This window comes from Thermobia domestica, chromosome 12 (assembly GCF_964235325.1).
Source record: "Thermobia domestica chromosome 12, izTheDome1.hap1.1, whole genome shotgun sequence".
NCBI lineage: Eukaryota > Metazoa > Arthropoda > Insecta > Zygentoma > Lepismatidae > Thermobia > Thermobia domestica.
The window spans coordinates 231,660,328-231,678,429 of NC_137465.1; the positions used below are offsets into that span (position 1 = coordinate 231,660,328).

At 36.0% G+C, this 18,102-nt stretch overlaps 1 protein-coding gene across 3 annotated transcripts in view; it reads right to left on the minus strand.

Moving 5' to 3' along the window:
• Positions 1–18,102, minus strand: part of Dip-B (Dipeptidase B) — a 72,430-nt gene that overhangs the window by 43,971 nt on the left and 10,357 nt on the right. For all 3 annotated transcript variants that reach the window (XM_081734860.1, XM_081734858.1, XM_081734859.1), the window contains exons 2-4: positions 16,662–16,797; positions 11,050–11,195; positions 404–512 (exon numbers count right to left, since the gene is read on the minus strand). In XM_081734860.1, the coding sequence (XP_081590986.1) occupies positions 404–512; positions 11,050–11,195; positions 16,662–16,797 (391 nt within the window). The remainder of the gene's footprint in view (positions 1–403; positions 513–11,049; positions 11,196–16,661; positions 16,798–18,102) is intronic.

Genomic DNA, 18,102 nt, shown 5'->3' on the forward strand with positions numbered 1-18,102 from the left:
AAAAAAAAAAAAAAAAAAAAAAGTCGCCTACTTTGTAAAGTAGTATAATTATTAATTTTACTTTAGAGATTAAAAAAAAAAAGTTTTATATCTGTCGCCAGGAATATGATAGGTGGGGATCTCTACATTTCTCAATCAGACTAAATTTTGTTGAATATTGGAAGAAAATACCTGTAGTGCCTCAAGTACTAAGTCAACAGAGATGATTTACCCTTCCAAGTTCCTCATATTGCTCTCCATCCGTTACGTATGTTTCTGTCTACATACCCGGATTCATAAGTTTCTACGAAAGAGATTTAAGGTCAAACTACACTACGTGATTGAACGCAAGCGAAAACATTTTAATCGCATGGTGCAGTTTGATCTTTAAACTAATATGTTTATATAAGGCACATAAACTTACCACATATAATGGTTCAAGAGCACCAAGAAGAGTAACAACTTCAACGAAGCTATATGTGTTGTTTTTAGGAAGAATCAGCAACGGAGATCTTGATCCAGCTTTTATGGCCCTAGAAATAGCAAATACATAAAAGGTAGTAGTAAGCAATTCAATCACTCGTAAAATTTTGTTCGCAACAGTAAAATTTCGAGTTGGATTCGAGATACATACAGGATTGACAGGTGTCAAAAAGGAGTCAGAAAATACATTAAAAAAAAAAAAAAAAAATCATTTTTGCTATAAATCTACTTGGTGGGTTGTTTAACTAGTTTGAGGCTACAACACTCCCCCCCTTCTTTCTGTGGAGTCGTTCAACACAAAATTTATAACATCTCTTCACGTACTAATAAGGGAATAATACAGTCCTGGCTGTTACACATAGCACATTAATTGTATTGTATTGTATTGTATTGTATTGTATTTATTTTCATCCTTTTTCATACAAATTGTTCACAACGTGAACGTATGAGTTGGACACGTCATAAGAACACTGAATGTGTACATATGTATACATTTAGATCTACATGCAATATTAAAATAGTGTGAATTTATGTACAAAAAAAGGTACAATTTTTCATTATTCTAATTTACATACATCGATATAAAACAACATAACAGTTAATAAAACCTTACATTATAGATATACAAAATATATATACTTTAAACCTTATTTACTACATGCGAGATATTCTTCTACAGAATAGAAACAGTACTCGAGTAGGTAGGACTTGACTGCTTTATTGAAACCAGATGTTTTGTTTCTTAAAGTGGAAGGAAGCTTGTTATAAATATTCACTGCCATAGGAAATGTACTATTCTTATGTACTTTTAAACGTGAGGACTCTATATGAAGATCAGACGCTTGTCTTGTATTATGCATATGAATATCTGAGTTCAACCGGAAGCTGCTTGTATCTGTCTGTATATCTTTTCTTACAAATTTTAGAAGTTCATATATATATAAACATGGAAGAGGTAAGATTTCAAGAAATTTAAATAGAGGTTTACAAGAAGTTCGAGGTTTACTTCCGGTCATAAACCTTAAAGCTCTCTTTTGTAAAACGAATATGGAATTTAGCAGTGCAGTAGATCCCCAGAATATAATACCATATTTCAATTTAGAATGAAAAAGTCCAAAATAAGTTGTGAGCAGAACATGCTGACTGACACTATTTCGTAAAAGCTTTAACATGTAACAGGTTTGAGCCAATTTACTAGATAATTTTTGAATGTGAATTTTCCAATCTAATGTATCTGACACCCAAAGACCAAGAAATTTTATATCCGAGACGTAATTCAACGTTTTGCCGTTAATTGTTACACAAGGGCATTTTCTTATCTCGTTTTTTACTACGTGAAAGCACATGCACGAAGACTTTGTTGTGTTTAGTATTAGTTTATTTCTATCCATCCAGTCACTGACGGCAGACATGGTGGAATCTACTGCATTACATAACTCAACGTAAGTTTCTCCAGTTACTAATATATTTGTATCGTCAGCATACAGAACAATTTTAGCAGAGTCTAAACATTGTGGCAAATCATTTATATATATTAAAAATAGAATAGGGCCTAAGATGGAACCTTGAGGAACTCCAAATTTTAACTCTTTTGTATCTGAATAACATTTGCTTACTCCCTGAGTTTGACAGTTAATTTCAACAGTTTGCCTTCTGTTGGAAATATACGATTTAAACCAGTCATAAGCATTTCCCCTAATACCATAATCTTGCAATTTTTTAAGTAAAATTTGATGATCAATTGTATCGAAAGCTTTGCTAAGATCAAGAAATATGCCGGTTGTATATTTCTTAGCGTTTATTGAATTTAAAGCAGAATAGAGAAAGGAGTAAAGAGCAGTTTCAGTAGACTTATTTGATCTAAAGCCATTTTGAGCAGAAGATATTAAGTTAAAATTATTTAGAAAGCTAACTAGTCTTATATATATAAGTTTTTCAAAAAGTTTAGAGAAAGTAGACAGACATGATATTGGTCTATAGTTCGATGTAAGATCTTTCTTGCCACTTTTATATAAGGGCTTAACAACTGCTAGCTTCAATGCCTCAGGAAAAACGCCACTACTAAAAGAGTTATTTACTATGAAGCATAAGATATCAGCAATTTCATAGGAGCATTGCTTTAAAATTTTATCAGGAACTTCATCATATCCTGAAGAACTCTTATTTTTCATTTTCAGTGTAGTATTTAAGATTTCCTGACTAGTTACTGGGTGCAAGAACAATGATTTTTCGAAAATATCGTTGTGTCTACTAACGTATTGTTTGCTAGGTAGTTTATTGTTCACGTTATTAGTGATAAGCTTTTCCACTTCATTCGTGAAGTAATCGTTAAAAGCATTTGCAATTTCAGTCGGATTTTTAATAATTTTATTTTGACAAGAAACGCTAGTTATCTTAGAGGAGGGTTTTCTTTCCCCAGATTCTTTCCGAATAATTTGCCATGTAGCTTTCATTTTATTGGAAGCTTTCCCAATGTAAGTATCATTCTCTAACATTTTTGCCTGTTTTATGACCTTATGTAAAACTCGTCTGTACATTTTGTGGTATCGTTTAAACACGGGAGCACGGCACCGTCGGGATAGTTGATGTAAATAGCGCATTTTTTCTAGAGAAACCTTTATTCCTAAAGTCTTCCACTTCGAACTGACATTTACGGATTTATTTATCTTAAATTTTTGTTTAGGAAAAGCAATATTAAAATAATGAGTAAATATACATAAAAAGGAATTAAATTGGTCGTTAACATTACATTCAATATAAACATCCTCCTACAACTCAGTTTTCAACAAGTATCTGAAATATGCTACGTTAGTGGGTGTAAATGAACGCCGTTCAGACCATTCCACGCCCACGTTTGTATTCTTATTAATTATTTCTGTGTAAAAATAGAGAAGTTGAGCATTATGATCAGAATAGCCTAGGTTTAGTACATCAACATGAGATACGAAATCATCACGTGGAATTATAATTTGGTCAAGAGCAGAGATTCTTGTTTTGCCTATTCTGGTAGGAGTATTGACGATAGGTTTCAGATTAAATGATGTGCAGAGCGAAATGAGATCTTCTTTTTCTTTGCTATTATTTAGTAAAAAATCAATATTAATATCACCACAAATTACTAACGACTTTTTAGAGGACGAGAATTCCGATATAAGCCTTTCTAATTTATTCAAAAAGTCATTGACATTACTGTCTGGCGTGCGATAGAGACAGATAAGTATTAAATTATGATCGCAAAATTCAAGTGCTACAGATTCGAAAGTTTTCTCAACGTTCAATGTAAGGGTATTCCTTAGAATTTTGATACGAAAGTCCTCTTTGACGAATATGGCAATACCGCCATGGGATATATTTTTCGTACAATAGTACGCAGATAGTTTAAAACCTGTGAGTGAAATTGTTTCTATTTCTTGTTTATTCAGCCAGTGCTCCGATATACACAAGACATCAATTTTACTTAATTCATTTTCCAAAATAATTTTTAATTCTATTATTTTATTTCCTAATCCTTGGACGTTGTGGTGCAGGATTCGGAGACTGGTATTTTTTGACTCACTTACTTCTTCTACTTTTTGATTAGGAACATTACCGGTAGTTATATCTACTGCTTTTAGTAGGGGAGTATTACTTTGGCAATTATTTGGCCACACCTTTATGTAAAATTGACGAACAATGCCTAACCTCATCAAATATCTATAACGAGTAGTTAATTTAAAAATAAATTATTTTAAGCACCTTTGCGTAGTTTTCAACGAATTTAAAAAGTTCCTTACTGAATTCTTTATGATTGTGTGTGTGTCTGTCTGTTATTTGCGAATTCTTCAATTTTAAGCCCTCCATTCGATAGAGCATCAAAAACTATCTGAAAGAAGTTATGGAATTTCTGGCATCACTCTTAGTGTTCCCGAAATATTGGCCAAAAAAGTTCCGATTTCGGGAGATTTAAATAGCCATATCTCGAGAACTGTAAGTCTTAGAGAGATGATATTGCTGTTACTCAATACCTAAGAGGATGGTGAGCATTTCGGTACCAAATAGTAACCGGTGGCCACTGGTTATATCTGCAATTTCAGTACATATGCGGTGATAAAAAGTCACAGCTCAATATAGCTAATTCAATAGATTCCCTAATACGCAGATTCCAAATATGTAAATGTATTATCTTTTGAATTTAATCAAATAAATTTAATATACAATTTCATATAAATTTCGCAGAACTAGTAATTCTTTTTAAGTTCGTTCGAGCATTCTCCACTGGTTCTATTTTAATTCTACTATTTCGTTCATTTTTGCTTCTGTAAAACTTCTTCGGAGGATTTCATCTTTTGAAACTTAAATCGAACGGGAAGTTACATGTTGCTTATTTAATGTCTTCCTCACAGATATTCCACTGACGACAACTTCTCAAAGTCTCTGTAAAAGCTCCTAAGAACTTCAACCATTAAGTGTAAAATGAAATGAAATGAAATTTTTTATTTTTACATCCCACGGTTATACTGTGAAGGCTAAACGAGGGGATGATGATAGATGAATGAAATGGTGGAATAAAGAAAGTGGAATGAAATGGGAGAATCCCGATAAAACTCACACACTGTGTTTATCCACCACATCACTTGTAAAAAAATGCATTTATAGACTAATCAAGAAAAACAACGATTTATAAACTTGCTATTTTGATTCATAGTAGCTACGCCCTATAGTTTTTTAAAAACTAGTTTAACGTCCCTTGGTTACGCCCTTTAGGCTAGATATCAATGACAAATGAAAGTGAATGATTATGAAATTAAAATTTTCTGCTCTCTCACCGGGAATCGAACCCGGAACCACGTGCACCAAAGGCATATACGCTAACCATTAAATCAGAAGGGAAGGCTAACCATTATAGTTAATTTACTTCTACGCACTTAGGAAAAAATCGCCGAAATAATGTTCTGTTTGGCTATGCCATACATTACAATAGCGAGTATATAAATCTTTATTTTCATGATTATTCTATTATTATTAATAATAATAATAATAATAATAATAATCACTTCTACTTTTCACTCTATTTTTCAGTTGTGTTTTTCTTCCTATTCCACGCTTTCCTTCCATCCTTCCTTCTATGGCAGTATGAAAAAGACAATTTCTTCGCAAGATGTGTCCAAACCCAATTGGCCTTCAATTCTATGAGTGCACTTTTTATAAAACTCAGGCGTCAATAATATGAAAATTCTAACGTAGTAGTGAATTTATTTATTTGTTTAGTTTCAGATACAGCCAGATTAGCTATTTCACACTAAATTTTTAACAACAGTAACCAATAATGGAAAATTGTTTTAGGAGGAAAGATATCTGTAATGGGCAGTGTTAGAGTTTTTTGAGTTAAGATTGGACATTATCTAGAACTATCTAGAACTATGGAACAAGGTATTACTTAAGAATAATCGAACAAGGTGTTTAGAAGTTATAAGAACAATTGAAGCAGACGTTACCATGTAATGTTAAAGTGTGTATTAGGTTTGATTTGGAATTTGGAGCAGATTTAGCTCATGTGGTTATAAGGAATATGAGTCGTAAGCGCCTGAGTTTATTGAAAAGTTTTCAATGTTTAGTGGTGGTTCGCTTTAGATGAGGAATGCTGATATTTTAATGATGCAGTGACATCTTTCAGATTATTGCAAGTATGTGTTTCCGATTAGTGCGAATGGTTACTCGGAAATTAAGTCTACAAAGTAAAGTGTGATAGTTTTAATGTGACATTTACTATTTTACGAAGAAACAAAATAATAATTTTTCTTTTTTATTTTTTTTTCTCCAACAGGTATTGTACGATGCTTTGTTTTGTGTGTGATAGATACGAATCTAAATTATTCATCCAACCTTCCTTCAGAAACTTCCGAACACTTCTTTTTAATATGTAGCTTTTATTGCCACAAAACATATATCAAAATTTAACGTAGGGAAAAATCTACTAAAACAATTACAAAACTTATACAAAGTGATTCATAAAAAACATCCACAAAATGATCACCTTATTAAACTTCATTTGTTTCAAAGATAACAACAGAATATCTACCATTTCAACAACAACTTGTCCGACAATTTACCTTATTTCTAACCCTCCCCACATTCTCGACGGTGCTAATCAGAAATGAACTTCCTCTCCTTACTACATTCTTCCCTGTCTGCTTAATAAGAACGACCTTTGTTTTCCACATTGGCCTGCAACAAAACAACTCCTTCGTTGTATTATTAATGAAAGGCGGAAACAACTGATTTAAACTTAATTTTACACACCAGATCGTCTATAGGCGCGAATTCAATAACACATTAAAGAGTGAAAAATAAATGACTGGGACGGGATTCGAACCTGGGAACTCAAGCACTATGCTGATGCGTCAATCACTACGCTACCCAGAAGAGCCACAGACTTTCTCACTGCTGAACTCTGTAGTCTGTGCTCTTCTCTCAGACAACATGGCTTCTACCACAGTCTAGCTGCTGTGCTAGGACAATTCAGTGTCCATATATTGAGAAATCCGCTGATTTTCTGTGCCCTCTCAGCTTGTACTGTCGACTTCCTTGGCCACCATTGACATCATCGTCGACCTTCTCGGCACCATCGACTTAGTCGATATCAACAATGACGCGGGTTTGACATACCCAATCTGCGAAAAGTAGGAAGAGTCTTGATATTCGAAGAGCCGAGAATCCTAGAAGACCTTGATACTCATAAGAGCAACTAAGTGCTCTCGTGTTAAAGTTTAGATGAAGTGTATGCTCAGTTGAAAAGCGAGCCCAATGAGGTTAATTAGAGCGAGTGCGAGGCGAGGTGAGTCTGAGCCTCACTGTGATTAGTGAGCCTGAGCTGGTGCATACCAGATTTCAAAATGACAAACTCTGGTATTCACAAGCTGCTTTTCTGCTATTTTTCTTCCGTCTTTTCCTACATTTCTTCTTCGTCCTTTCTGATAAAGTATGTAGCGAAAGTTCTTGAAGTGGAACAGTTTCTTACTACGTCTAATTATGTTTTCTCTATTTTCTGGTAAGTAATTCACTTCTGAAAGGGCTTGATTTGCATTCACGTCCTTTGTAAGCTGTGAGGCTGCCTGGAACAACATGTTAAGTGCGTTCGATGCTCTTTCATTGGTAATCAAACCTGGGGCTCTATGTGCGTTCTTTCTTTCTCTCTTTAATGTATTTTGCTATCTCTCAACGTAGTTACTCTCCAGATAAAAGAGCAACACCGACTAGTATAAGTTTCCCAATTGCGAGCGTCTTCATTCATTTATTTGTTTAAACGCATTAATAGTGTCCTGTGAAAATTTGACTAAGTCTACATCCCACAATATATAATTCACAACTCAGGAGCCAAACAGCTTGCAAACCACAATATTTCACACGCTTGTATAGTAAGTCAAAAGGTTACCATATACTAAGTTTGGTCCAAATCGGATGAACTCAGTTGAATTCGTGCTGCTTCTTTTGAGAAAATTTAACACGGGACGAATGCGAATCGTGACAGCTAGATATTCATGAAAATTAGTACGCTGACTACTGTTTAACCCTCGGATATTAGGTCCCTCGACACTTCTGCGCATGACAGAAGTAGAAGAGTCCATTACGAAAAATGGGTATGTGTATGTACGGACAACATGTGTTCGTTTTCTCTTCTGGGAGCGAGAGAAAGAAGATTGGAAGTTTAAACATAGTTGCCAGCCTACGTAAATTGGTCCAAGGTCAGCAATACATTATGGTCAGGTGATGATGTCACGTAGTGAACAGAGCGCGCGCATTTTAAATGCAGCCTAGCATTGTGTTTTAGGGGCTTCGACATTCGGTTGATCGTGCCAACAACCCGCGGAAGAACTTCAGTTATTGTCTTTCTCTATAGTACACATACGCTTGTGCTTGTGCAGTTTACTGTATTTTTCTGGTTCTTTTTCTTACCTGTTTCGTGGTTATGCTTGCGTGAGCGTGTGTGTGTACGCGCATTGTTTTGTTATTTTATTATGATGGAGATAATACCGTCAACCAGTGAAGGCAAAGTATTGTGTTTATCCCCTCCTCCAAATTTTGGATTCTTCTACTTTTTTTAAATTTTATTTTTCTTTGTTCATCTTGCACTGTAGGTCCCCAGTCATGCCCTACACACAATAATAATCGGTAATCGTGCTTTCAGTGCTGTAGGCCCACTTTGATTTCATTCTCATATTATTATTTATAAAATCTTATCAGGTCTAGATTTACTGCGCCGGGTTGGTAACACTGCAAACAATACCTTTACCGCCGACCCGAATAACCAACGCCTTAGTTTCTTTTCTTTTTCTTTTACAGTCCAATCCTTTCATTAAGATAAACTCTCCTTGGCACTCGGCCAACTAGAGGTCTCAGCCGAATGGGTAAACAGTAACTGTGGATCGCTAATCATCGTGGTGCTGGTCACTCGATGCGGAAATGCCTTGTTTACAGCTACGTACAACACATATACCAAGCAGTGACCCGGTGAGGCTGTGCAGAGTTATACCTCAAAAACGCCGGAAAAAGGCAGAAAATGAAAAACGTATGTAGGTAAGCTGATACCTACCGGAGGGGGAGACGCGACCAAGAACATGGCAGTAGTGTCACAAAAGCAGTGTTATTATCCCAATAGAACTTATAGTTTTTCAAATAGAACGTATACCATTTTATGGCATTAAAACAATTGGCATAAAACGTTAAAGAAAATGGTAAAAGGTGGGTATTAGTGTTGGCAAATAACGGAGATATGAAGCTCTAAAGTTGAGAAATTATAGGACTTCATTATATTTTAACATAATACACCAATACAACTATCAAATCAGTTAGTCACTGGATGCTGTGGTTTATTCCCTATATGTACATTTGTTCCTTCTGCAGTCTTGTTGTTGTAAATTTGTTAGTTTCATTGTACGGACCCCATAATTTCTCAACGTTAGAGCCTTATATCTCTGTTATTTAGCAACACTGAAAAACCACCATTTGCTTATTTTCTTTTACGTTTTATGCCATAACATGGCATACGTTCTATTTGAATGTTTGTTGGGATGGCAACATTGCTTGTGTGACATTACTGCCATATTCTTGGTCACGTGTCTCTCTCTCCCGTAGGTATGAGATTACGTAGACATTTTTTATTTTCTGCCTTTTCCCGGCGTTTTTAAGGTGTAACTTGCACAGCTTCACCGGGTTACTGCTTGGTATATGCATTACACGTGGTAAACAAGGCATTTCCGCACCGAGTGACTATCACCACGATCATTAGCGATCCACAATTAGTCAGGGTACCAATTTTCATATCTAGCTGTCACGATACGTCCCTCGTAAGTCCAAATCCACATCCGATGGTCCTAACTTGGGAACAAAATCTGCACATAATATTTCACAACCTTGTAAATCTAGTAAAGGTTTACCACCACGCCAAGTTTCACCCACATCAGATGAGCTTCGTTGATACACGAAGGGTTGCTACATAAATACGAAGCCCAACAAAGAAATATTAGAACTAGACATGTAATACTTTTACGATAAATTTATTGGAACCTTCCTATGATGTCATACCAAATTTGGTATTAATATCGAATTTTATTGTGTTGTTACAGGTCCAGAAAGACAGAAGAGTGACCAATGGAGAAATGGAAAAACTGAAGGCGAGAGCTGTTATTGAATATCTTCACAAGAAAGCTTTGAAGCCGCAGGTATCCACGCCGACATGGTTGCTACTTCAAGTGATAGTGCCCCTTCATATGCCACAGTGAAGAAAGGGCAGCACAATTTAAGAGAAGGAGAACCTCCACTGAAGATGACACTGAATTAGGAAGGCTCGTAGGGAGTACTATGCAGGTATTCTACGATAGATGCGTGTTAATATTCGGCAGAAGCGTCGGAGGAAACTGACAGTAAGTGTGATTCTTCATCAAGACACTATCCCTAGCCACAAGTCATCGGAGGAAACTGACAGTAAGTGTGATTCTTCATCAAGACACTATCCCTAGCCACAAGTCAGTCATCGCAATAGTAGCAATTCACGATCGTGGCTACGAATTGGTCCTCCACCCATCTTATTCGCCTGATTTGGCACCTCCTGACCTCCATCTCTTTCCAAAGCTTAAAAGGAAGTTGGAAGGCACTCACTTTGACACTGATGATGACGTCATGAATGTCGTAGATTAAAACTTTACACGCCTTAAGACAAATCACGTTTAACCAGCGGCATTAACGCACTTGAACACTGATGGGCAAAATGTGTTGACTTGTCAGGAGACTATGCTGAAAAGTAACATTATCCAGAAACTCTCTGCTGCTCCATTCATAAGTAGGCTTAGAACTTTTGTAACAACCCTAGAATTTTTTTCTTCCTTCGAAAATGTGATGGCCTATAACTCGGGAACCAGACCCTACACACCATATCTCATAAACTTGTAAAGTAGGTCAAAGTCTAGCACCATGCCAAGTTTGATCCAGATCGGACAAGTTCGGTTATACCCGTACCCTTCCTTGATTTTGGTTTTCAGTTAAAAAAAAAAAAAAAAGTTGTGGTTTAATTGAAATCAAAGCAAGTACTAAATACCAAATTAAGAGTCTTACCTTAATATTCCTTTCGAAGCAGCTTCACCATATTTACGAACATCGTCGTAATCTCCCGTAACAGATCCTGTCGGTGAAAATACCAGACGCTGAGCAGGAAGACTAATTGGAACAACTATTCCATCCTCATTAATGCTATTGTCAACCTAACAACGAGAAATAGCAGTCAGTAACAATGCAGCTAATACATAAACTCTGTATTTAAATGGAGGGGCGCGGAATCCAAAGTTTATTAATTGTAAATAACTATATAAAGTGATTCTTATTACTATTAAAGTAAGGTTTGTTCAATGAAACGTTTAGATAGATTTTCTGTTAACTTGATAGTCAGCAATGCCCTTATACTCATGGATCTAAGATTTAATATTGGTTATTCAAGCTCGAGAGATAGACTAATAAAATAATTTACCTGTTTAAATGTTGTATTAATTGTAATCCGTTCCGTTTATCCGTTGTAATTCGTGGTGTATCCGTTGTTCGTTTTCTTTTGATCTTATTGTAAACATCTTTATTTGTTTGTTTATTTATTTATTTAACAATCACCAGATACAGCTCGGAGGCCATTTTATACTGAATATCTAACAACAACAATAACAAAGGAAAAGATTTGGGAAAGTATCACCAGAGCCTGTTTAGGTATCATCAGCCCCTCTAAACGACTGGACATCAATTATGCTAGATTGCTTTCTTCTATCTACTAAAACGTGATTAATTTATGTGTTTTTCCGTCTGGTGAGGTCCAAGTGTATTTTTGAACGTCGCGATGTGGGAATTTCGTACTCTTCACGATTAGGTTTTTGGATGTTGCAAAGTTCACGAGTCTAACACCGTTGTCATTACTTTCCTTATCAGACTTTCGTTCCCTATAATCGGTTTGAAAATATCCTCTCGTCCTATCTCCGCATTGAAATCTCCTAATAGAATTTTTAAATGGTATGGCGGGAGTTGGTCAAATATCCGTTCCACTTCTTCGTAAAAAACTGTCTTTTATATCGTCATCCTTATCTTCTGTTGGGGCATGTACATTTAAAACAGTAATATCACACCACTGACCCTTAAGAGTAATAATAATAATAATAAAAATAAAAAGTGAAATAAAACAAATTCAACCCGCTTAATTGCTGATATTATTCGTTTATGGACGAAAAACCCTGTTCCTAATTGATGATTTTTATTTCCTTTCCCGTAAAAGAACGTAAAATTTTCCGAATTCACAGTCCCACTTTCATTCAACCTAACTTTCTGAACTCCTATTAGGTCCATCCTGTATTTCTCTAACTCAGTCGTTACGGATTTTAACGCGCCTGCCCTATAAAGACTTCTAATATTCCATGTTCCAAATCTCACGTCCATTTTCTTTTGCTGAGGTCCTGCCACGTTATCAGTCCTTGTCCGAGGCTTTTGTGAATGTTTCTGAACAAGTGCCTTTTTTTACAGGATGAGGTTGTTAGCCTTACCAAAACCCCCAAGCTGGAGGACCACTCCTTGTCGTCTGGCCATGATTGCTTATTCAGTTAGGGGCTGCGGTGGCTCAGTGGACAGTTTGTTGGCGTTTGTGACCCTATGTATGGCATATTCGACAGAAGTAAAAATGAATGTTACGATGCATCACGCTTAAGCATCACGCCTGATCCCATCATATTCTTTTTTGGCTCATTGCTAGAATGTGACTCGGGCAAGGGTTTGATAATATCACATTGCACCCAGACGTACCCATTTGGTCAGTGTTGCCAACGAATTTTAAATGCAAAATGGCAGATAGTTTCTGTACCACTAGATGTATAACCATGAAACGTGGTATAAACATCATTCGTCACTAGAGAAAATATACTGTTGATGTATTCCTCTCCTAAGGACCTCAGTTTGTCAGTGTTGCCAACCAACTGTAAAAATGAAAAGTTGTAAAACAGGTTCCGTACGATGAGACGTTTATACAACAAGCTCGGCAGTAACATCACACGGCACTATAACAGAAAGAAGTTGAGTGTGACCGTCTCCCAACCGTTCTAGGTTGTCAGTGTTATCAAGCAACAACTGTAAACTATAATGGTGCAAATGGCGTGCGTGTCATTGACCAAATATATAACAAATAAGACATAAGCAGAACTGGACAATGGAAAACATAGTGAGAGTGTCCCTGTCTCCCTAGCACTGCAGTTTGGCAGTGTTACCAACCAATGCGAACCTTCAAGATTTTCTCATGAAGTCTACAGCATTGGCGGATATAATTAGACTGTAATCCACATTAGATTTCTAGTATGTCAGTGTGAACCCACAAGCACCCATGTTGTCTGTTTTTCCAACTATTCTAAAATACATTTTCTCGAAAAAATGCCTGATTATTGCATCCATAGATACAAAACTTGGCACACACATAATTCGTCATAACAGTAAACATACTGTGGTTGTTACCATTCCCCAAGCATCCCAGTGTGTCAGTATTCGTAACGTTTATTCTTTAGCCTGGAAGTTGTTCTAATAGCAATATTCTAGCTTGGTAATATTTTTATATTGTCTAATGATATGCACATGCTGCTGAACATATGTAAAGGGGTGGATGAGTCATATGCATGCATCGAGTCATAGGAGCTCCATTGTGACATATAGAAAGCAAATGTGGACTAACCAAGATTTGTCATTAGAGTTTGCTCATCACGCTATTTGCAACACTGTAATGTTTACACTTGGTTGGCAACACTGATAACCTAGAATGGATGGGAGACGGTCACATTCAACGTCATTTTGCTATAGTGTCGTGTGATGTTTCTGCCGAGCTTGGTGTATAAACGTACGGAACCAGTTTTACAACTTTTCATTTTTACAGTTGGTTGGCAACACTGACAAACTAGGGTCCTTAGGAGAGGAATACATCAACAGTATATTTTCTCTAGTGACGAATGATGTTTATACCACGTTTCATGGATATACATCCAATGGTACGGAAAGCATCTGCCACACTGCATTTACAATTCGTTGGCAACACTGATCAAATGGGTATGTCTGGGTGCAATGTGATATTATCAAACCCTTGCCCGAGTCACATTCTAGCAATGAGCCAAAAAAGAATATGTTGGGATCAGGCGCTTACGCATGATGCATCGTAACATTCATTTTTACTTCTGTCGAATATATCATACATAGGGTCAGGTTGAGGGTTTGCCCGTGATTTGAAAACGTCTTCGCACTTCTTATGGCAAGAGCTTTCAGATAATATATAGGTTTAATCCAGGTACTTGGTCCCGGTATGGAATCATCCCTAGTAAGTGTGAAGTATCTCTGTTCGGACCCATTCATGGGAAGGAAATGTACTAACGTTAACCACCTCCTGTATTCTGCATATCCTTAGTACATTCACTAATAAGCTTAATAGATACATTGTGCTATAAATGAGAAATTGAAATCGGCTTTGATCGTTTTATTGTATTTACACTAACTGCCACTTCTTTAAAATTATCGAAACAAATGAATAAAAGTATATTAATTTGTACGTGACAATTTTGGATTTGAAAAATGAAATGTATTCTTTAAACTTATACTTCCAACTACAGAAAATTGCTTTAAAAAGTCCTTTTACAGTCTCAATAAATGTATAAAATTCCTTACACGAAAATTTCAAATTTTCCCTGATACAGTCCCTGCCATCTCTTTAAAATTATCTAAACAGATGGACAAAATACATTATAGTCCGCGTCATCCGAATTGGTGTGTGGCATCAGCCAATAACCTCGCAGTCAGCTGTTACTAAACCTTCAGGGAGGAATCTAACCATTCATAATTGTCCACAAATACGAAGAAAATGAATTATGAATGATTAGATCTCTCTCTGAAGGTTTAGTAACAGGGCACTGCGAGCTTATTGGCTGATGCCACACACCAATTCGGGTGACACAGACTTTTATCGTTGATAGATGGTAAAAGGTGATAGTTCTGGATTTACAGAATGAAAGTTACTTTTTAAAATCTATACTTTGAACTAGATAAAATTGCTTCGAACTAGATACAAATTTGAAAAAACCGGTCAAAAGGGGCTGATAAGAAATTTGTACCCGTCACCAACTTTAATCCAAATAACAGCAATATTTGCGGCCAGGCCGGCGAAAAAGCCGTCAGTTAGCAACTCTAAGCTACAGCCTTATATTACGCTACAGTCTTTTACTTTTTTTTTGTTAAATATAAGTCAGGATTTAATGCCGAAAAAAATAAAAGTTTAAAGATCTTGGTATTTTACCACTACAAAGTTTATATATCATTTAACAGTGTATACAAAACTCAACTGTGAAGATTTCGAATGAAATAAAAAATGTACATACTTATACGTAATACGCGCAGGAAGAAATGATTTTTACAGTGATCACCATAGAAGTAACATCTATATATTAAAATGCTAGGTTTATATGTTTGTCCCCAATCATTTCGACAATGAGATCTCGAAAACCATAAGTGCTAGAAACGTGCCGTTTTCACTGGTCGATTCCAAACTTTGTGTAGATTGTCCAGTTCTAACTGAATATTTAGAAAGCATGGCCGTTATTTCTTTAACATTTTTAAAGGTACATTGGAAGTACTGAAATTTTAAAGTAAAACATCCTACGAGTTATACATTCCAAAACCACATCATTGTGTAAAGGGGTTGTATATCTTTCAGGTGTTTGTTTCATGGCCAAATGATAATGCAAAACTAAGGATAACCACATTTCTCCTGGCTAAGATGAATCTTTATTGCTTGGCATATTTTGTCCAATGAACACCATATATCACTGACATTATAATTAGTTGTGTATGTAATGTATTTGGTTATAACATAGTGTATGCAAGAAGAAAGAAAACACTGATCATACATGAATTAGAAACTCCAACCGGAAGTACGCTCAATCTTGTAAACGGTGCGAAATATTGAAAATAATCTCCCCTTCATGGTGGTACCCCTTGCCTTCTTTTATCAAGACGTCTTTCACTTGTGTCTGTGAAGGGACGTGTACAGATGATGTGAGGAATGACAAGGACATTCATGCTCATATGTGAATGATGCGCTGTGTAGAGAGCGCAGGTTCAGCTAGTGTGTATATATAAAAGAGAAATATACTGGTAAAAGATTATACATGTTACCTGCTGTAATAAAGGAGGAGGAAAATACAGTTAAATTCAAGAAATTACTTAAAAGATATCTCCTAATGTTTTTCAACTCGTTATAAGTTTATAATTATGAATGTAGGAGCATGTACTTACGCTTACTAATTGACAAATCCAATACAATGTATAAGATCCAAGGATGTAATATACTGAATTGAATTATCCATTAAATTATTGATGTACAATAAACACAGTATAGATCCTCATATTGATCTCAGTCCTACCTCATATTGATATATTCGACTTCTGTTGTGACTATTTGTCAACAGTGTGAGCACTAACGTAAGTTATTTTTACAATTTGCTCTCAGTGTGTAAAATGGAATTGCGTGCAGGCCGTCTTAAATCACTCAAAGCAATTTAAGGCAAATTGGGGGGTTCCATTTATAAGTTATCTTGTGAATAATTAGCGACTGAAATACGCTTTGACGTACAAATATCTAGTTACATACTTAAATTTTCCGGTTGAATAGTAAATCTTACCTTAGCTATACTAGCTACAGCTTCAGCCAAACTTTGAGGAGCACCAAATAAGTCTTTGTAAGAGGTAGATACAAGTATGATTGAGTCATGTTCTGAAGTGTTAAGATCTTTCACTGGCGATACTATGCAAGGTAACCTGAAAAAGAAAGAAAAAAATACATGATCTATACAGATGGAAAAATTACGAACAAAAGCAATTACTTCATAGTTGCTATTGGAGAGCTTGTCAGCCGAATCTGTCAAAACAGACTGCAGAAAGAAAGAAATATAGACTGAAATTTGGTCTGTGGTAGTTCTCTTTTGAAATTTTACAGGTATTTGGGCTGTGGTAGTTCTCCTTTTGAAGTATTACTACTACAGTTTCATTTCCCTACTTCAGTTGTAATTGCACTTCGCAAATATTTGTTAATTTCCTAATACTTTTATCCTTCACTACGTATGCTCCCATATTGCATTACAGTGCAAAAATAGCACCTTTCAAATGTTCAGTGTTTCAAACTCTGTCATATTCGAAGATATCGAAAACAGTGGCTATATGACATTAGAAAATAGAGTTAAATTCCGAAGTTGGTTGTTCATTTCTAGCAAAATTTTGAAAACTTACCGGGAAGAAATGGGTAATTTGCTCGTTTGATTATATGAAAAGAGAGCGGAACTTTTTTTTTTTTTTTTAGCGAATATAATCATGGAATTATTACGGAAGCGGAGGGAACTACTGTACTTTGCGCAAGGTTTGCATTGTGGGAAAATAACGAGCATTTGTATTCTGAATATTGCTGCAAGTGTACAGAAACATTCCAGCTGGTATCCTTACTCAGAGACGAGAACTTATACTCTATTAATTTTACCAAAATGGGTCCAAACTTCCCTAAAAACTAACCCAACCTTATTCTACCCTACTTATACCTACCTTCCTCCACTCTACCCTAACCTACTCTATTATATCCTTTTAAAGTGATCCAAAAAATTGATGATTTTGAAATTTCCGTAGCTGTTATTACGGATTTTGCCGAAAACCAAGCGGGTGACCAACTTCGGAATAAGTGTCAAAAAATAAAACCCATAAAACACGAACCAACTTAAAAACACAAACCAACTTGTCTACGTGACCACTAAAAAGCCCGAAAGCTAACCGACTCAAGGCAGAAGCGCAGCGAAGGGATGGGGGGGGGGAGGGTTAACAAATCAGCGATGGTACGTGTATGTATAAACGGTAGTAACGAAAAAAAAAAAGTTCATTGCTGTATTGCTGGACCAATTTTAGGAAATTTACCGGGTGAATTAGAGAATTTATTTTGGTTTGTGCGGAAGAGTGAGTGAAAGTCAGGTGAGGAGAATAGTTGAAGGTGGTTGTTGTAGGGTGATTTTGATGCTGTAAGCGGCACTGTATGTGGAGGCGGAAGGGACTATTTGGCAGAGAGGTACAGTTGTTATGATTTAG